The following is a 21,632-nucleotide window of genomic DNA, read 5'->3' as shown; positions in this document are numbered from 1 at the left end:
AAAAATATTATTGATTTCTTACACCGCCAAGGACTGGACCTGTGTCATCCATAGCTTATAACCCCAACTAGTCCTCTAAGTTCATAAAACGCAACAATAAGAATATCCACTCTCACCCTCATACTATACAGGAGTGCCTTTAGAAAACACACTTAAATATATCCATTTATTGAGACATCCGTAACTTTTCTCATACTACGAACTATGAACTACTTCATACTGTGCAATGTGTGACAGATGCACCAGTACTACGTACTCAACACTATGTACCATGAAATGAATTCATAAACTGTATGCTGTACTATGAACTGCACTACGAATGAGAACTTATAAAATGTGAATCGTGTAAAAAAAAAAAAAAAAACTGCATACCATAAACACTCCTCCCCTCGCCAACAAAGCTCCAAACCGAAACACAAAAGAAATATGTATATACATCTGTAAATAACTTATTGTAATTATTGTATCTATCCATACAACTGCAAAGTACCCGTGTAAAGTATATCTGAGACAACATTGTCTGCAATGCAAATTACGCACCATTAATATATAACTGTGTATTATGAATGCTGCAATATAAACTAATTCCCGAGCACGGTGTTAGCGTGCGGTCGCGGACACTTAGCCGACAGGACACTTAACCAACACCAGTTAGCCGACAAGACATTTAGCCGACAGGGACACTTAGCCGACATGGACACTTAGCCGACAGGACATTTAGCTGACAGGGACACTTAGCCGACAGGACATTTAGCTGACAGGGACACTTAGCCGACAGGACATTTAGCCGACAGGACATTTAACCGACACGGAAACTTAGCCGACACGGACACTTAACCGACAGGTTATTTAACCGACACGGACAGTTAGCCGACAAGACACTTAGCCGACAAGGACACTTAGCCGACAGGACATTTAGTCGACACGGACAGTTAGCCGACAGGACATTTAGCCGACAGGACAATTTGCTGAAACAGAGAGTTAGCCGTCAAGACATTTAGCTACGGGGGGCCCACCAGCGGCCGAGCGGTAAAGTCGCTGAACACTGGTAGTTCGGTCCGAGGTTCGAATCCCGCGAACGAGCTGGCTGCATGGGCGTTTTCGTGGTTTTCCCCATGTGTAACGTGTATACGAGCCAGTTTCCCTTAGAAAGTCATCCACGAAGGCACCCTCCTCTTAGGCAGATAGCCCTCGAGGCTTTGCCATAATCACACACACACATTTAGCTACGGGACACTTAACTGTCAACACATTTAATCCACAGGACACAAAGCCGACAGTAACGTTTAACTGACATGTACCCAATAATTATTCATACTTACTATCAATTACAAAATTTCTCGACTCCTCCATATGTTCAGTATTTAAGTTATTTTTTCACTATCAGCAAAATTCATTTTTCGATTCTTAAAGATCTCATATATACTTTTAATTATTGTGTTAATTTAGTATTGTTTGATATGTATCCATGGATCTTATAAGAAATAGACCAACCCAAATGGGTTTTCTCCCTTGCCTTGGCGTATTGCCGGCTGTCACCTTGCCCATATCCGGAGGAGTATGCAGCGCGTATAATTTTCAAGAAAAAGCTGGTGATAGTACCTCATTTCACAAATTAGAATTTTTAGATATTTTTATTTTTGAAACTGAGATTGATTTTTAAAAATTTAGCGTGTTTATCAAGCATAATTGATGTTCTAAATAATTATAAAGCTGTTGCATGCTTTCAGGTCTGAATATTTTTCTAGCTTTTCCTATGCTGTAAGGAAATTTGTATCTCCTTCTTTTAAAAGTAATATTTTAAATCTGAACTAATAGAAAAATTCAAGCAAGAAATTTTCTCTTACAATTTTTATGCTTTTATTGGTATAAATAAGTAAAAAATACTAAAATTGAAAAAAGGATTTTTGAAATTTTTTGCTTAAAATTCTTATTTGTACTGCTTTTTTAAAATTATATCTGAATATTAAAGCATAATATTCTAGAAAGAAGTTTTATTTCAATAATACTCGTATTTCATAATACATTATAGTGATTAACACTTTTAACACTTTAATAATTTTTATGCATTTATTATAAAGTTAAAAATTGTATTTGACTGTAATAATTAATTGTGCTAGTATTTTATAGTGATTATTATTTTTTTAAATTTATGTCTAGTTCTGCATAAGTTTTCTTATTTATTGCTAATTTATTTTATCAGCCCAAAGAGGCGCGCGGCTCAGAAAAGCTATTAGTTTCGAAACGACATTTTGCTTTGTTTCATTATAAATGTCCGTTTCACTTTGCAAACTGTTGCCACCAAATATTATCGCCCTGCATTATATTTAAAGAAATTAAATAATGAAGAATCTGCATGAATGCACGTATGTTTCTCTCGCACTGTGAAAAAAACAACAGAATTTAGAACCATAAAATTCTGAATAGCGTAATCTTCCACACGAACATGGGCACTTGCAAGGCCTAATTTCGAATTTTTTTTAATCCATTTCATATTTTGTAACTTTAACGAAGTTTTGATTAACAAACTCAACGAGTTCAAAGCAAGCAATGGCAATCCTTTACAGAAAATAACATTTTTATCTCCAACGCGGAAATTCTAAAAATATGTCCTTTTCAAATATTTTGTGATATTGTTCTTGAATTGAATTTTATGCGGTTTATTTGCGAAGAACATGATGTTTAATAAATAAAGGTAACACGCAAAACGTTACAAAAACGCTCCTTTGGGCGTAATATAAAATTATATTGCTGAGTGCTTCCAGAGTTTATCTTTTTTTTTCCTCATTACACTCAAAATCGTTTATGCTCCGAATTTTATGAATTACTATTATAAATAATCATCTTGTAATGTTAATAATTAATGATCATATAATCAAATAAATTATCGTCTTGTTATGTTATAATAATTTTAAAAACTACTGCCTGAAAATGCTCATAAAATCAAAGAAAATTATCAGATCTTGTTTAATTTTACCTTATTTGTTTCAAAGCATCATATGATATCAGTATTATTTAATTTTACTTTATTTGTACACAAAAATAAGTTCATAAGTTTTGCGTTTAGAATTTTTACCGTTTTACTAAAGTAAAGAAATTTATACAAGAATTACGCTTGAAAAAAATGCGCAAAATGCAATGCAATAAAAATTATTGTTATCTTGAATTATACTTTTTATGGAAACATATAGCGGTGAGGGTTAGTTTAGCAAATATATTTTATTTTGTTATTAAAAACTATTTTAAAAAAGTGAATTTTTAAGACAAACAAAGGTATAAATTATTTGTGACCTCTATAATTTGCAGTTCATGCCACCATTCTTGAGATAAAAATTCTGTAACATTTTATTAACCACGCCTCTTGCTTAAAATACTTACTTAGGTGAATGTTTGTAGCCCTAAACTAGTGCATAATGTTTAATTTAGAAGTAAAATATTCTTTAAAGTTTTGTTTTATTCATTTTCGAGAAATTTCAGCGCTTTTTCAATTTGGCCAATGTATACCAAACAGCACGATACATATCAAACAATGCTAAATTAACACAATAAATTAATAGCACATATGAGATCTTTAAGAATCGAAAAATAAATTTTACTGATAGGTGAAAAAGGACTTATATATTGAACTTGTGAAGTAGTCGAAAAATTTTGTAATTCATAGTTTAAATAAATTTTGGGTACGTGTCAGTTAAACGTCACTGACGGCTTAGTAACCTGTTGACTAAATGTCTTGACAGGTAAGTGTCCCGTAGCTCTAAATGTCCTGACAGCTAACTCTCTGTGTCGGCCAAATGTCCTGTCGGCTAACTGTCCGTGTCTGCTAAATGTCCTGTTAGCTAAGTGTCCTTGTCGGCTAAATGTCCTGTCGCTAACTGTCCGTGTCGGTTAAATATCCTGTCGGCTAACTGTCCGTGTCGGCTAACTATCCTGTCGGCTAAGTGTCCTTGTCATCCAAATGTCTTGTCGGCTAACTGTCCGTGTCGGCTAAATGACCTGTCAGGTAAGTGTTCGTGTCGGCTAAATGTCCTGTAGGCTAATTGTCCGTGTCGGCTAAGTGTCCGAGTCGGCTAAATGTCCTGTCGGCTAACTGGTGTCGGTTAAGTGACCCGTCGGCTAAGTGGTTTTCGGCTAAGTGTCACGGACTCGCGTGCCCGGTCAGGGTAGACTTCTATAGATGGTTAGTGCAGTGAGGCGATACCAGTTTTGCCCATGGCGATGTTTTGGTGCCTCTTGTACTTTTTTCTTTCTTTCTGTCTCTCTGTCTTCATAGCCCCGAAGCATAGTGTCGTTTGTAATGAGAGGTGATGTCAAAATTCCTTTTGCTGTGCTGAAGCATTGAGCACCAATCTAATAATCTCATAATCAAGTCGATTCTACTTTTATAGCCTTAATAAGCTATGTGAAATAATGCCGCGTGGGCATATGACTTAAAAGGCTGTGAAAAATCAAAAACAGGAAGGAAAGGCTATCTAAAGTCTCAAAACATTATATGGATGTTTAGCGGTTGTGAATGCTCAAGCCCATTCCTTCTAGTTATTCTACTACCTGCAGTTCAAATATTAGTTTTTGACTGGGAAGTCTGGCCTTCTTAATCCAATTTCTATTGTTTTTCTCGTTGGTAAGGGAAGTCATGGAAGAAATTCGTGAAGAAATTTTATCTTTCTTTAAAAAAGTTTTATTTCTACTAGATAACAGCTATTTTGGATACATCGGACTTTTCCTGAAGTTGCAAGGGTGGTCCCCTTGGTATCTAAAAACAAGTTGCGTTTTTCTTCTTTAACAAAGCCCAAGATACGAGGTAACTAAGGTAGCAGGAGAAGAATCAAGAAGTCTCATAAGATGTCAAAGATCATGTGATTTTTCCAAGTTCCGCTTGGATGTTTCCAAGGATGCGCCGCTGATTAACTTGCAGGATTTGGAAGTTTTGCTCCGGCTGTCTGCTATAGAGCGCTGAAAGTAGGAGAATGCATGAGTGAGACCGTCAGTCAGGATTACAGATGTTGAGAGGGCGTTACTACCTTGTCACGTGAGGTGTGAAATAGTCGTTGATACGTTGCGAGATTTCAGGTTAGGAAAGCTGAAGAAAACATTAAATATACAAAACTGCAGAAATAATTGCATAAAAGGAAATTTGTCTAGTAATCATCAGAGTAACATCTTATGGAATAAACCAAATTTCATCTCTTAATACAGTCTAGCAGTCCTGTAAGTTGAAGTTCGGAGTTCATGATAACGTGATGGGGGTTGTGTAAACAGAATCATGTTTTCATTATTACATTCGAAGAAGTTTCAGGAAAGCAAGTCTTCAATTATTTTAGTAAGAGTTACAAAAAAACAGAATAAATGCAGAACAAATATTAACACAAAATTCATATATACAAATTCAAGGTGTGTATCCCAGAGCATACTTAGAATAAGCAGTTATATGTCACGTGAGCGGAATCAAGCACTCTGATTCGCTTAGCATATACTTGTCCAAAACTGATGAAAAGAGTAAAATAATTAAATAATGGGCTGCGATAGCGAAAAATCACTATTTTTCCCACGATTTCCGTGATTTTTGATGATGTCATAGTTACTTATATTCACGTGAAACAACGGTACCTAGAGCTATCGAATTTTGAATAACATAGTCCTCCAACCGAACATGGGCACTTAAAAGCCCAAATTTTGAATTTCAAATTTGTTTTATTATCTAATTAAATTTTTTAAAAACTTTAACGAATTTTTGATTAAAAAACTGAAGGATTTCAAAGCAAGCAATGGCAACAGTGTACGGAATAAAAATCATTTTATCTCCAGCGCGCGAGACTATGTATCGGAAATTCTAAAGGTATGCTGTTTTCAAATATTTGGTGATATTGCTGTTGAATTGAATTTTATGTGTTTTAAGTGCGAAGAAGATGATATTTCATAAATAAAGGTAGCACACAAAACACTAAAAAAAGCTTTCTTTCGGGGGTAAAATAAATTCCGAAAGCTTTTAGATTTAATTAATTTTTCTAATTCATTATGTTTTGCTTTATTTTAATTGTTAACGCTTTTCAGTTAGTTTTCTGCTTGGTTGACTTATTTAAATTATCAGATTCTGATTGCTAATAAATCTTTCTTTCATTGTTAAATTTCTGTTGCTATTTAGAAAATGAAATTGCTTTACTTTTAAGTCATATCGATCGCTCAGTTTCTTAACTATTCTATAATCAGGAGAATGAATTTCATTTCTTTCGTTGTTTAAATACAGCTCGGGCTTAAATACAGCTAAATGTGTTCAGGCTACAAATAGCCTCGTTATTTTCATAGACTTGCGGGAAAAACTGATTTAAAAACAAAATGTATAAAGTAATAAAATCATCAATTAGTAATAAGGTACATAAGTCTGTTTTACACTCTTTTGCAATATTTTCCCTTTTCACGTGGAATTCCCCTATCTATCAATAATCCAATCAAATCTTTGCTCCAAAATCTTCATTCGAAATAAAGATTCAGGAGTTCTAAATACATTCTCTTTCGATGTTTGATTTTGGCCTCCTAAGTGTATATTGTTTATTAGCAATCTTTAAAGCAATCAACTAAACACGTAAAAGCATCAGAGACTGACGCTGAAAATTCTTTGTACCTGCTCTGTGATATCAGGATTGCCAGATGCCAAATTCTATTTAAGCTTAAATAAATTTTTATTTATTTAGTTATTATGAGATAATTTTAGTAGATATATTATTTTAACATATAAGCGTTTTATGGTATATTAAAACGTTTTGAAGTCAAAGAAAGTAGCACAAAAAGGTGATGAAGTAGCGAAAATTTCGCAAAATCGCATAAATTTGCATAAACAAAATCGCATAAATTTTAATCGCACACGTTTGTCAAAAGTAGCAAATTTTTGAAACATCGCACGATTTGGCAACACTGTCAGGATGTGATGATTTATGTTCCATATTTTAGTCGAGCGCCATTATAGGACTATTTAGATTATCTGAAATAAAAAACATGAGAACCAAGATTCGAACTACGAATTTCCTGACGACAAAAGTGCGTAGTGAAAAAGAAAAAATTCCTTCTAAAATTATTATCATACATCTATTTTCATTTACTTTCATTTTCAAACACTCTTTTTGGTGGAAAAGTTTATGAGCACAGCAAGGTAATGATAAGGAAATAACAAAATGTTAAGAAGTACTGAATAAAAATATTTTTATCGATCAAGTCACAGCGACCATTTCCTAGCAAGCATTTATTTACTCTTTCATACAAAAATGTTTATTTTTTACACGAACAATTTGCCTTTTTACCTTCAATTTGACCTTCAATTCTTATCTAAATGACCTATCTTTCATTTACTTAAGTCCTTTCAAAAGAACCCCCTTAAGGTGGGCCAGGTGGCTGAGAAAATCACGTGTTTTCAATTCATGACTAAATTTCAAAGAACTGTTAGCTGCAGTTTTCATTCTGTTACGGTGAAAAGAGGATACCGGGTTCTGTATTGTAAGAAGCAGTCATGGCAGACATTTCGAATAAAATAATTTATTCAGTAGGGCTGACTTTCACGTTAGCAGCTACATTTTTATTTGTATCGCCACTCATGTATGATTTGGTACTAAGTAATATGTTAAAGCTCAGTCGCACAACTTCTCTTTTCAAAATATGGAAAGATGGACCATTGGTATTACACCAGAAGTTATACTTCTTCAATATCACAAACGCAGCTGAATTCCTTGCAGGAGCGAAAATGGATGTCAAGGAAGTAGGACCTTTCACATATCGATTAGAATGGCAAAGACGAAATCTGAGATGGAATACAGGTAACACTTTGTCATATACACGGTTCAAATTATTACATTTTGTTCCAGAACTTTCAGTAGCAAATGAAAAGGCAACTATATATTCATTAAATATACCTTTACTTACATATTCGATAAATGACAAGAATAAGAAGAAGGAAGATAATCTGCATCGTTATAATCAGACATTAGTTACAAAGATAACGGTAGACCAATTCTTACATCATATTCTTGATGATTCATCCATTGAAAAAGCGGAAATGCTTTCATGGATAAGCAGACTAAATGGTTCCATATCTGACAACTACACTGTTTTCACTGGAGAAGCTACTACTGATGTTAACATTGTGAAAAAATGGGACGGTAAATCAGAGTTAGGTTTCTGGAAGAAAGAAGCTTGCAATATGATCAATGGAAGCACCATAGATTTAAGGCCTTCTTTTTCCGGAAATGGAATTCTCACTAATTATTCTTTTTTCGAGCCTGAGCTGTGCCGCTCTTTGACTTTAACCCAACTAGAAACTAAAATTTCTCAAGGCTTGTACACAAACAGATTCGAAATCTCAAATAGACAGTTCTCGAATGGTTCTGTTTATAAACCTAATTCATGTTTTGACTCAGATCACCAATTTCCATCCGGTGTTCTTGATGTCAGTCGCTGTTATCACGGGGCTCCTGTTCTTCTGTCACTTCCACACTTCTATCTGGCGGATATGTCATATTTTCAACAAGTGTCCGGATTGCAGCCAAATATTACAGCTCACACTTCATATGTAATTGTTGAACCTATCTCTGGATTAACAATAAACTTTGCCTTACGGTATCAGTTCAATGTGAAAGTACGGGGACCCCCAAACCATACGGATTTCATCAGTACATCTAAAAGAATCTATCCTGTGTTGTGGGTTGAAGTATCTGGATATTCTTCAGAAGACTCAATTAGCTTTTTGTTCAGATTTGTAAAAGTTCCACTGTTTGTAATGGACAGTGTGGTATTTAAGATGTGCTTTTTCGCAGTTTTTACAATAACAGCGATATTTCTGCTTTGCTTCATGCAAAAACGCCAAGAGCAAGAACATTTTACAAACAGCATACATAGATGTGTGTTAGACGAACGATCGTTCTTAATCTCAGATCCAGTGAACACATTCAGTACCTTTCCAGATATGGCAACAGTTGAACAAATTACACCTGATACTTCTGCTGTATTCACGTATGTATATTACTAGAATAAGCATCTATGAACACGATCTTGCTAAATAGTTCAGTGAATGGAAAAAAATATATGCACATGTATGTGTGTATGTAAGTATTCAAGATCTAGTAATGGCACAGCAGTTTAAGGTAAATGTAATACTTATTTTGCGAAATAAGTTATAACATTGATTGATAAATTTTATTGATTTCTTTCTATTATTTTGGAAGAGTGAAATAGTAAGATCTTAAAATTTTGTTACCTATATTTTAATATTCAAACCTATTGAATAGTATAAGATATAAAAACTGCTTTTGTCATAAAATCTTAGATTTTCCCCCTGTTTTTCTTCTTTTTGAATAAGAAAGAATTTTCACTTTGTTAGGGTGATTATCGGATCATAAATAAAAATCTTCTTAGGATTTCGCTGCGTACTTCAGGAGAAAATTATAAAAATATATATTTTTTTAATGCTGCAAAAAATGTGAAGTTACGGAAATTTAATTCTTCATCATTAAAAGTGCAATTTATAACTTTTTGAAATGTTAATGTATTTTTATGAATATAGTTTTCAGTAATTTAAATTATTGCTTAAAGAAATTTAGGATGTGGCTACTTCATTTCTCATAATTTGTAATCGATATTGCAAATGATAAAATTAAGCTTGCATATTATACGTTTATTGTTGTAGCATTTTTATGTTATCTTTTAATTTAACAACCTGCTGAGCATGCTTATATATGATGTATCATGACATTACGAATAGTATAGTTTTTTTAAAGAAAATGGTACTTAATAATTAAATACCGTGAGAATATTTAATTTTTTTCCATTTTTCAGGAAAAGCAAGTATAAATTAAATTATGTTACAAAATTAATGAAAATGCCCAGACTACCTCAGTTTGTGCCTATTTATTAATGATAATAATTAATGATTAAATGTATTTATATATGAAACCTCCTCTACAGGTAAATCTTCCCATCTGATATATAATCTCTTCTTCTCACACGTACACATGCAAAACCTGCACGAAGAGACTATATTAGACAAAATTCCTCCTTCCAGATCAGCATTATAATCCATCTTGTGTTCATGGAAGTCGAGCGAAAGGAAAAAATCAGCTAATTTTTCATGTAATAAAAAATGAAAAACGTTTTGGTTTAAATAAAGTAAAGCATTTTAAATTCAGTTCAGTCAATTCTTTTTTATTATATTATTAAAATGCCATTCATGTTAGAATATAAATCCTTCAATTATGTTTATTTACGTTTGTGACAATAATTAACAAATTTGATTAATTCTAATGTTAAACCGATTATTGCTTTAAATGTAAAACGTTTTTTGTCTTTGAGATTTCAGTGAAACAATGTACTGCTTTTTCAAAGATTAAAAAAATTGGTCGATGTAAGCTTATTTATCGTTAACGGTTATTTGTAATTTTAAAGAATTCTAGATTATTTATAATAAACTAATCTAATTTCTATGATAATGTAATATATTGAATAACATCTGATTGAATGTTGTCAACTGTTTAAAAGATTTTTAAATTTAAAACGCTTTTCTAAAATTTTATCCTTTTAATGATATGATGTTTTAAGAAAGGGGTAGTATAAAAACGAAGAAGGTCTTTTAAAGTAGAAATTTTAACTTTTTTCCTTTCGCTCGACTTCCATGAACACAAGATGGATTATAATGCTGATCTGGAAGGAGGAATTTTGTCTAATATAGTCTCTTCGTGCAGGTTTTGCATGTGTACGTGTGAGAAGAAGAGATTATATATCAGATGGGAAGATTTACCTGTAGAGGAGGTTTCATATATAAATACATTTAATCATTAATTATTATCATTAATAAATAGGCACAAACTGAGGTAGTCTGGGCATTTTCATTAATTTTGTAACATAATTTAATTTATACTTGCTTTTCCTGAAAAATGGAAAAAAATTAAATATTCTCACGGTATTTAATTATTAAGTACCATTTTCTTTAAAAAAACTATACTATTCGTAATGTCATGATACATCATATATAAGCATGCTATTTTCAGAAATTTTATAAAGTCCGTTATATGATGTTTCTTAGAATTTACGAAATTTAATGCACACTAGATAATTTTATCAATGTTAATTAAATTTTATTGGTTTGCTGTTGAGAAAATTTACGGATACGTTTCAGCATCGCTATTGACATGCTTCTAATTTTACTCTGATAAAAGGAGAGAGAAAAAGAAGAATCACAGAAGAAACCAATGTAACAATGGAATTGTATAGTCTTGTCTGACCCTTGAAATCCCAAGGACAACAGCTCGTGAAATACCAAACCCGAGTATTAACGAAATCACTAAATTCAAGCCCTCTTGATTGATAAACTACAATGATAAACACTTAATCGAAAATTATAGGTAAATAATATGTAATAAGATAAAGAAATCTTCAAAAATATTTCGCTCTTGAAGTAGAAATGGGTCACTAAGCAATTTGGGAACCATTGTTTTAGCCTAGAAGATTATTAGGTACATTATTGTCTGCCCATTGTGTTGTCTTATATAATTTGCTGTAAGAATAATCGAAATGATCTAATATCAAATAATGCTAGATGTCGTCATCTGGAAAATGATGTTCTAGTGCAATTTTTCTAAAAGATATTGGGATAAAGAAGTCATCGTAAGTAACAAATTTTCATTCAGATTAACCAAGAAGAGGAAGAAAAGCTAAAAAATAACAACAATATGTCATTAAAACTTGCAAGTAGTTTAACTATAACAAATAGCCTACTATTTGCGAAATATTAAAAAAAATGATAAAAATTTATTAAATGCCAAAAAATTACAAAAAATTATAATATTACACTTTTTCTTGAAGGAAGATGTAAGCAGTGAATCAAGACAGATTTACAGCCAAGGAAAAATTTCTTAAAAAAATTTTCTGTTTGAAATATTCAGTAGCTACATAAAATTTCTTAACAGTTTCCTCTAATAAAATGTTTAAGAAAACTTTAAAGCTTATTTTTTTTTTCTGTCAGACACCTATTGGTAATGAATTTGATGCAGCTTTTTGTAATATTAGCACCAGAAATTCTTTGTTTTAAAAGCTTCACAAATGTAGGTAACCTACCTATTACCTTATCTTAGTTTAATTAATCAAAATAGTGAATTTTGTTTTGGTCACAGCATCAAATGTTGTTAATAGATGTTTTTGTTTATAAAAGAACATAGGGCTGTGAGTGTATTTATGTCGTGCCTAAAAATTGGATACCAAATTAAATGGAAAATTAAGCAAAATTCAACATAGAACAATACTTAGTCCAAAGGAATGTTAGCACAGAAAGGCTATTAGTCTCTAAACTGCATTTTGCATCGAATCACTAAAAGGGTTGAATTACTTTCCAAATTGTTGCTACCAAATATTATAGTCCTGTATCATATTTAAAGAAATTAATAATGAAGAATTTATTTGTGTTTCTCGCATTGTGGAATAACAACGATATTTAGAATCATCAAATTTTGAATAACGTAATCCTCCACGCGAATATGGGCCCCTGGAAGTCTGAATTTCTAACTTTGTTATTATCTACTTCATGTTTTGTAAAATTTTAATGAATTTTTGATTAACAAACACAACGATTTAAAGCGAGCAATGCCAACACTGAACGGAATAAAACATTTTTATCTCCAGCGCGAGACTGTCTATCGGAGATTCTTAAGATATGCTGTTTTTAAATATTTTTAGCCCAAAGAGGGAGTTAGCTCAAATGCTCTCGAAATGTGCACGTATATGTAAATGAAAGAAAAACATGCCTTTGGGAATAATATAAAATCTGAAAGCCATCAGATTTTTTTTATTACTGTTAATTAAGGAGGAATTTTGTCTAATATTAAACAAGCAGCCAACTTTTCTTTATTTAGTTACAAAAGAAAGGGTTTATGTTTCAATTTTGCTTCTTAATCGAACAATGAAATGTAATTTTTCAAAGATTTCATCTTACATGATTAATTTTCTGTAATTTAATTTGTTTAAGGAAATGCTTTAAATGTCTATGAATTAAAATAAATGCGAAGAGGGAACGCGTTTCCTCTTTTATTTGACAACCGTGCTATTTTGGCACGAATAAAAACAGTGCCAGAACATAAATTATGAAAATACAACTAAGTATATAAATAAAATTCCGGTAACATATTTCAGTATAGATAAGGCATGAGACAGCCTAAAATAGTCTCGCGGAGACATTTATAAATAATAAGATTGGCACTGCGAATTATCGTTTCTATAACTCTTGAAGAAAAGGTGATATATATGAGTTTACATGAAAACTTTCTGATATCCAATCTTTTTACCTAAAAGTAACTTAGAAGTTATAAATGAACAGACACGCAGATTTTCATAAACTGAGTTACGTTAAATTTTGTACCGTCAGCAATTTAATTTGGAAAATCAAAAATGTGAAGTAAACATACAGGTCTGATTTTTAGTGAATTTTCTAAAGTAATAAAATGTCAAATCCTGCTACCTGCAACTTAATTGCCATTGAAAATATCCAAAGTCCAAACAGTTGATAAATGTTATACAAACTAACGAGCTACAGGAAAGTTTAACAAATTTCTTCACATCTAAAGTTGTTTAAGAAGCAACAGTTCAAATATTTTAAGTAAATTCTGATATATTACAGAAATATTGCGAAGCGTTTTTATAATGCACTTTCATATATTCTTAAAATCATATTTCTTGCTTCCGCAATGCATCTGAATTTGTTTAAGATATTTGAGTTGCTACTTAGATTGTTATCAAACATCTGAGCTGCTTTGGAATTTCAAAAACAATATAACGCCAATCACTTTCTGATAATCAGCAAATATCATGTGATTCATTATCTTCACACTATGAACAGTGAAAGCTTGGCAAACTAACCCTGATGTAATCACTTAAAGTGCTTATCCAAATACAATTGTGAAAAGAATTTGAAATTGTATGACCGCAAAATAGATAAAGTTCTAGGCTTCATGGAGCTAAGTAAGTCTCTATAATTGTTATCAGAGCTTCCTTTATTAACAACTAGCCGCTGCGCAGCCAGCTTTCGTCTGGCTTTTAAATGTATCGGAAAAATGCATAATGGGAACACCAAACCCTAAATTTAAAAATTGCACAGAATGTTACTCTGAAAACAACTTTGTTAAAAAAATCAATACAAATATAGTCTCAACATTTTTATTAATTATCCTAATAAATAAATTAACCAACTTCCCGTTGCAAAATCTTAAGAATTCAAATGGTGTAAAGGAAGTTAAGAACTTTAGTTTCTCAAAAAAATCATGCAAAACTTTTTATATAATTAAAACGTAATATAAAAAAATTAAAATGAAATAAGCAATAAATCTCATATTTTCAAGAGAAAACAGTCAGAAGTCCAAGATCCAAAGACAACACTGTAAGACTGTAAGACTTTTACAACAAAGTCAGATCAGTGGTTATCTCAGGCGGCGCTCAGTATCCAAAGCAATGAATGAAAAACTGTTGCCAAAACCACATTTATAAAAGAATAAAACTATCAGAAAGCAATAACCAATCAAAATTGTGCTTTTGGGTGACATAATTTCAAAATATACGAAATGTTTTGCCATTATCTAATAAAAAGAGAGAGGGGAAAAAAAAAAAGGAAATTTTTTCTGTTGTGCCTCGCGAGACACATGTGCATCGGAATAAGAAGATTACAATGTGCATGTTGCGTGTCCAAATCAAAAGAAAAAAAAGCAGCATTTTAGCTCATATTTTCAACAGTTCTTCACGTCCAGTATACAAAGCATTGAATGAAAAACTGTTGCCAAAACCATGTTTCTAAAAGAATGAAACTATTCAAAATGATGCGGTTTCATCAAAAAAAGGTAAAATAATAAAAAAAAAAATCTGATTCGAATTTTGAAAAAAATCGCTTCGAGGTGCACTGGATCTTCTCTAGATGCACCTACGCACCAAAATTCGTAGCCTTAGGTCTATTAGCGTACGCGCTGCACGAACGAAAGACACACAGACTCTTTCTTTTATTATATGTAGAGAATAAACAGTATAGGGAAATACTTGTGTAGAACTTGAGTAGTAGGCTGCTACAGACACATAAACAAATTTATAAATTTTACAAACACTTTTCAAATATCTAGTTAGTTCTTTATGCTCATATTTAAAGATAAATAAATTCAGTTTTGAAGTTTCATATTTCGAAAAAAAATAAATTCAAAAATTTTTAATAGCAAATTATGATGATAAAGAATGGAATCAAGATATGGATAAAGGAGAAAACTGGATTAAATTAAAGATGAGATAATTTTAGCATTCATACAATTCATCAGATTTTCTTTTTATGTATCTAACTTTCATTTTAAATATTTAGAGTATTGATGCATTTTTTCAAAAATACTTTGAAAAATATATTTCTGTTGAATGTACACTGGTTGTACCTGCTCAAAAGCATTCAAATCAGTTTTTATTAGTAACCGAAAACTTCCCACTTCTGCATAGTTAGTTTTTCAATATTAACCTATTCGTCATTGTTATTTTTCTGCAAGAACATTTCCTTCCTTATCTTGGCAACATTTTATTCAGTTTAAAGTTTGTTTTAAGGCAAGTTTAAAGGCAAGGAAATTTCAGAACGTTTTCTATAAGCCAATGAGTCATTGTACCCCTCCAAATCTCGATGACGTACACTCAAGCCTCGTGTGAGACGTAGAGAGGCATCTTGTTCATCTGCTGAACTCTAAACAAATAAAGTGAATTTTTGTGATTAAGGGTTTTGCGTTGTTAAAGAATGGGAATAATCATCCTTTCCTTTGGCACTTTTCCTTCCTCAGCTGTATGACATGTATTTTTCAAATTTTAATCATATATTTACCTTTAGAAAGCAGATAAAATTTAATGATACCTTTAGGAGCATTCTTTGATGCTGAGAAAAATTGTTCAGAGGCCTTCAACACACAGAGCTGTCTTAGATAAGTGTGAACAATACAAATGTAGGAAAACGCGTCCATGCTTTCCTTAATCAATCACATTGTTACCCTAATTCTCAGCTCGTATGATAACCTATAGATCCGTCATCACAGCATAATGACTTTTTTAAAAATTTATTTGGCTAAAGTCAATTGTACTTCGCTAACTGAAAGTACTGGTCAGTACTGACTAGGCGGTACACTGCGAAAAAAAAGGGGCAGTTCTATATCTCCCGTTCTACTTGGCCACTGACGAAACTCAACTCGCGTTTTTCATGTCTTGAAAGTGCGACATAGGATATGTATTAGATTTATGTACAGCATTGTTCTATAATAGGTATTTTGACACAAAATCGGACTTTTTCTGAAATGACATGCTAATTTTTTTTCCATATTTCGATTCTACGACTCAAATTGTGCCAAACTGCCAAGTTTTGTAAAAATCGCACGAGTAGTTTTTAAAAAATTAGCTCTCAAAATTTTAGCTCCTCCATGTTAATTGAATTTTATATTTATTTATTAATAACTCTTTTTTTATGAAACTTACTTTATTCTTCCCTTCATATTTCGAAATTAAGCTTCATTCCAAATAAAATTCGCCCATTATTATTATTTTTTTTAAATTTGTACTTTTAAATAAATTTTATAAATTTTTCGGAAAACATTTAAATTATAACCTATAAAATTTTTACCATCATCTTAAAGAAGATGTATTTCTAAGCATACCTGCAAAAAATTAGAATTTTTAATTCAAAATTTTCTAAGCTATATATGAATTTATATTTTGGTATATTCGTTATAAGCGATAATAACGCCAAGTGTGGTTTACGAACTTTGTTAAAAATATTTGAAGTAATGAACGATTACCATTTTTCCCATAGTGTACAATGAAAAAAAGGGAAAGGAAAATAGGTTGCCATAAATTAAGAAATTCGCCAAGTAAATTATTCTTGGTGCAAATTGAAAAAAATGCGCCAACATAAATTTTTAAATTTCTCACCAAAAATTACAAAAGTTAATATCTCGGCATAATTTGAGTCGTAGAATCGAAATATGAAAAAAAAAAATGTTATTTCATAAAAAGTTCGATTTTGTATCAGAATACCTATGTTAGAATAATGCTATATATAAATCTAACTTATATCCTAAGTCGCACTTTCAAGACATGGAAAAGGCACTTTGAATTTCGTCTTTTTAGCTTTATTATTAATTTACTTATTTTTATTATTAATTAATTTTAGCTTTATTATTTTTCTTGCGCCATATACAGCGAAATAAAAAAAATGCTGTTATCGGCGTTAAGTGTTGGCATACATTTTAAAAATTTTTTTCAGTCTTTTCTCAGTTCATACAATCATTGTTCATTTTTTTTAGTTAGGACGGCTTACTAACGTTTTGTGGGTTAATGTTATTCATTAAATATCACGTTCTTCTTCTCACTTAAGCCACATAAATTTCAATTCAGGGTCAAAATCACGAAATATTTAAAAACAGCTCATCTTTAGAATTTCTGATAGACAGTCTCGCTGGTTGGAGATAAAAATTTTTTACTCCCACATTGTTACCATTGCTCGCTTTCAAATCGTTGAATTTATTAATCACAAATTCATTATAAAGTTTACAAAATATGAAATAGATTATAAAGGAAATACGAAATTCAAAATCGAGCTTCCAAATGCGCATATTCGGGAGTAGGTCTACGTTATTCAAAATTTGATGGCCCAATTAATATCGTTTTTTCACAGTGGGAGAAACATGCATACATTCGTGCAGACTCTTCATTTTTCAATTTCTTTAAAAATAATGCTGGGCGATAATATCCGGTGGCAACAATTTGAAAAGTGTTACGCCGTTTGTACTGATTCAACGCAAAATCCCGTTTCAAGAATAGCAGCTCATTTGGGTTAGTGCCCCTTTTGGGATATTAATGTTCAAATTAACTTTGGAAGGGCACTGATTTGTAAAATATAAGGAGAATCAGTAGCAAAATTATATAGGGATTGTGACTGTAACAAGTGTAAATTGTGACAAGTACTTGAGACGTGTAAGCCATTTATCTCTATGTTTAATATGAAACAGAATTTAAGGAGGGTATAAAAGATTCTTTTAATCAGAACTCAAAATAATTTAACAGACGGCACTTCTTGCGCTTACAAACAAGGCAGCACTTATGGCGTTACTCAAAAGTAATGATTTTAAAATAAAATCAAATTACGCCATAAGTTAGCCAACGGCTACGCAAGAATAATTAACGAGTAAGTTTGCTTAAATATATATCGGTGTTACAAGCACTATTCGCAAGAATAACATAACGCTGAAGATAGACTCCTGTAGTAGAAACGCAACTAGTAACGTGGCCTTCAACAGGCGGAACACGCTCTGATTATACAATCTAAAACGTTCTTCAAATAGTATCTCTTTTATCCTCATTTGAATACGCGCGATTAAAATTCACATTTTGGCAGGAAAATAAAAAGGGAGAATGACTGTAAAGCTACTTAACATAAAATATTGGTTAGATAAAAAATTAATAAATTCTTGCAATTATTGATTATAAATATTAAGATCAGATCATCTGTATATATATCTGACGTAAACAATGTATGATATGCATTGTAAATGGGACTATCAGTAAGATGGAAATATAAACTGTTGTTCATATATTTTTATCTTTATTTAGCAATCGATATTGTTAATCGTTAATAATTTCCATGAATATAGCTCTTTTTTTTAACACCAAATTGTAGACGTAGCTAAATTTATGTAATCTTCATCTGTAGAGATCCTAATGTACTAACGCCACTTCAGGTGCGACAATTATAGTTTCTTTTATTTCTATTGGTTTATTAATATTGAAATATTTAACGTTATTTTAGTGGCTACAGAACGCTTCACTGCTATGTAAGTACGTACTCTGGGAGCGTTACAGATATATAATTTTAAAATAATGCAGTTCAAAGAGACTTACAATAGGCATGTTACTAGTTTTAGAACAGAATAGAAAAGTAATGAATTTGGAAAGGAGACTTAACAAACTATTGGAAATTAAATGTAAAATTTTATCTAATACATATGCAACACACACATAGCTCTTTTATGCCCACCAGATGTGGAAATGCCTTACACAAGTAGTTCAACCTATTCTAAGATTCCGACGAGCCGACTGGCTGCATGGACATTTTCATGGTGAAAATAAACAAATTTATCTCAGAACGTCCGTTAGGAAGGCATCCTTCTCTGTCTGTAAATAAACCTCTGATTGGTTTGTCATAACAAATTAAACAATTAAGCATAATCCTTTCTTTATCTGCCTATAGTAATTGTAGATGCAATGTTCTGTTGGTTGGCTTTATGTGATTACGGTAAAGCCTCGAGGACTATCTGCCTAAGGGGAGGGATGTTTCGTGGAAGTCTTTCTAAAGGAAACTGACTCGCATACACGTTACACATGGGGAAAACTACGAAACCGCTCGTGAAACCAGCCCGATCGCGGATTCAAACCTCAGACCTAACTACCAGTGTTCAGTGACTTTACCGCTCGGTCGCCAGCGGGCTGTAGATGCAATGTAATGTGTTATATGTAAGAATATGGGCGGCAATGTTTTTAGCGATTTTTTTAAAGTCTTTTAAAACATTTTTTGAAAATGACATTGCTTATTTTTGAAAATTATATAATTAAAAATTTGTTCAATGTGTTTGATTTGCCTCTTGATTATTTTTCTCTCCTAACACTTTTTTATATCTATAATCATTTCAATGTAAACAAGTGAATTTCTTAATTGACATGAATTGACGTTTAAATTAAATTTAAATGAAGAAAATAGAAAACGTAATATTTTGAATGTAATTCATTGCATCATACTTCTATTGCAGGTGAAAAAAGTTTCTAAAAAGTAGCAATAGAGTAATACGAATAAACTTCCAATTTCGTAGTGGTAAAAGTCAAACAATCCCAGCTGGCAAAGTATAAAGAGAAATATTTGAGTACGTTTAGAAAAACTGGAATAAGTTCGAGAACGTGCTATTCAAATAATAGGGAACAAAAACCTAGTGTCATTTATCTGCTAAATATAAGTTTCTTTAGCATTTGCAGGGCTATCAGATTCCTGAAATTGTCCTGGATAATCATATATTCTTAATTACTTCCCAGATTGAAAAAAAAAAAAAATCCAAAATTTATAAATAAGCAATTTTTAAGTTGAAGAAGATAATCAATCAGCTTATAGAAGAAAGAAGGAAATATCTCATGAAAATTTTGTAATATTTTCAATTCCTCAGCTGCTGAACGGTAAAATTGCTGAACACTGGTAGTTTGGTCTTGTGTTCTATATGAGTATTTTTGTGGTTTTTCACATGTGTAACATGTCTACGAGACAGTTTCTCTTAGAAAGTCCTACATGAAGGCATCCCTCCCTTTAAGTAGAGAGCCCTCGAGTGATTTGCCATAAACAAACTAAACCGTAAAGTTTTCAGCGGAGCAGATGCGTTATGAATGGTCAGGTATCTTTCAGAATTTTGGTAAGTAATTTCACTAAAACAGCTTCTTATCGCCTAAATTATCGTAACAGACTTACTACAGAACGTATGCAGAATTGTTTTGTCATGCCTTAAACAAAGCTTAGAAATCATACGATTTTTAATGTCGAAATTAACTTTTCTTCGTAAAGTGCCTGGATCATACATTAAATAAAATGTAGTTAAACCTAGTTTAGTACTTTGGTGTACTTTTTTACTCCAAAAGGAGCTATTAGTCACGAAATTAGATTTTGCGTCGGTTCAATATAAACGGCGTACCACTTTTCAAACTGTTGCCACCAAATATTGCTCCTCCTCGTAATATTTTTAAAGACATTAAGTTATGAAGAATTTGCATGTGGGTATGCATTTTCCTGGCACTGTGAAAAAATGACGGTACCTAGAGCCATCAAATTCTGAATAACATATTCCTCCACCCAAATCTGTGCACTTGAAAGCCCGAATTTTTAATTTAAATTTGCTTTGGTATTTATTTTCTTATTTAGTAAAACTTTTATGAATTTTGATTAACAACTCAACGATTTGAAAGCGAGTATTAGCAACACTGTATGGAATAAAACAATTTTATCTCCAGCGCAGAAGATGGTCTCGGAAATTCTAAAATGGACTGTCTTCTAAAATATTTTTTGTTTTTGCTGTTGAATTGACTTTTATGAGTTAGTTGTTGAACTGTGTGTCGCTTAAGTGTGATAAAAAACGGTGCTAATCCTAAAGCTAAAAAGATTCCCTCCCGAAAAATAAAAGGCATTAGCAGCAGTCAGTGCAAGAGCAGTCTTGTAGACTTCGAGCTCAACAAAAGGGGCGCAGAAACAACAAGCTCTTTCAGGCGACCGTTAAAATTTGATCCTTTCAGATTCTTTTTTTTACATTTATCTTTTACTCTATCTTGCTTTACTCACCACTGAAACACAGCATGGGCCTTAATTCTCTGTGGTCAATCCTTTCGCGTTAAGTGAGTCATTAGAAACGTTTTTGATAAAAATTTACAGTAGAGGGTACCTTGCCTGACTGTAGTTGCTGAAAAGTTTTAGAGAGGAGCAGTTTTATTTCTATAAAGTCTGCAGTAACGAGCAAAATGTCTGAGTATACTTAAAAAAATACATCTTACTGTATTCTGGCTTTGGGTTTCTTACTCGTCATCGTATGTATAGG

The 21,632-nt window shown here is 32.0% G+C and overlaps 1 protein-coding gene and 1 long non-coding RNA gene across 2 annotated transcripts in view; one reads left to right on the top strand and one right to left on the bottom strand.

Annotated features, from left to right (window-relative positions):
* Positions 1–21,632, bottom strand: part of LOC146999457 (uncharacterized) — a 215,532-nt gene that overhangs the window by 141,586 nt on the left and 52,314 nt on the right. The gene's annotated exons all lie outside the window — the stretch shown is intronic.
* LOC118204680 (scavenger receptor class B member 1-like) lies at positions 7,489–9,451 on the top strand. Its single transcript, XM_035376984.2, has one exon. It carries the CDS (start codon positions 7,496–7,498, stop codon positions 9,005–9,007), a length of 1,512 nt encoding a protein of 503 aa, XP_035232875.2. The 5' UTR covers positions 7,489–7,495; the 3' UTR covers positions 9,008–9,451.

The sequence above is a fragment of the Stegodyphus dumicola genome, chromosome 1 (genome assembly GCF_044657685.1).
Source record: "Stegodyphus dumicola isolate Sdum_Otavi_A_Nest chromosome 1, ASM4465768v1".
NCBI classification, from domain to species: domain Eukaryota; kingdom Metazoa; phylum Arthropoda; class Arachnida; order Araneae; family Eresidae; genus Stegodyphus; species Stegodyphus dumicola.
This window is presented reverse-complemented; position numbering and strand designations above follow the sequence as displayed.

What these genes read in the sequence shown, in the direction of transcription:
- LOC118204680 (XM_035376984.2), top strand. Translation starts at nt 7,496, where the DNA reads ATGGCAGACATTTCGAATAAAATAATTTATTCAGTAGGGCTGACTTTC.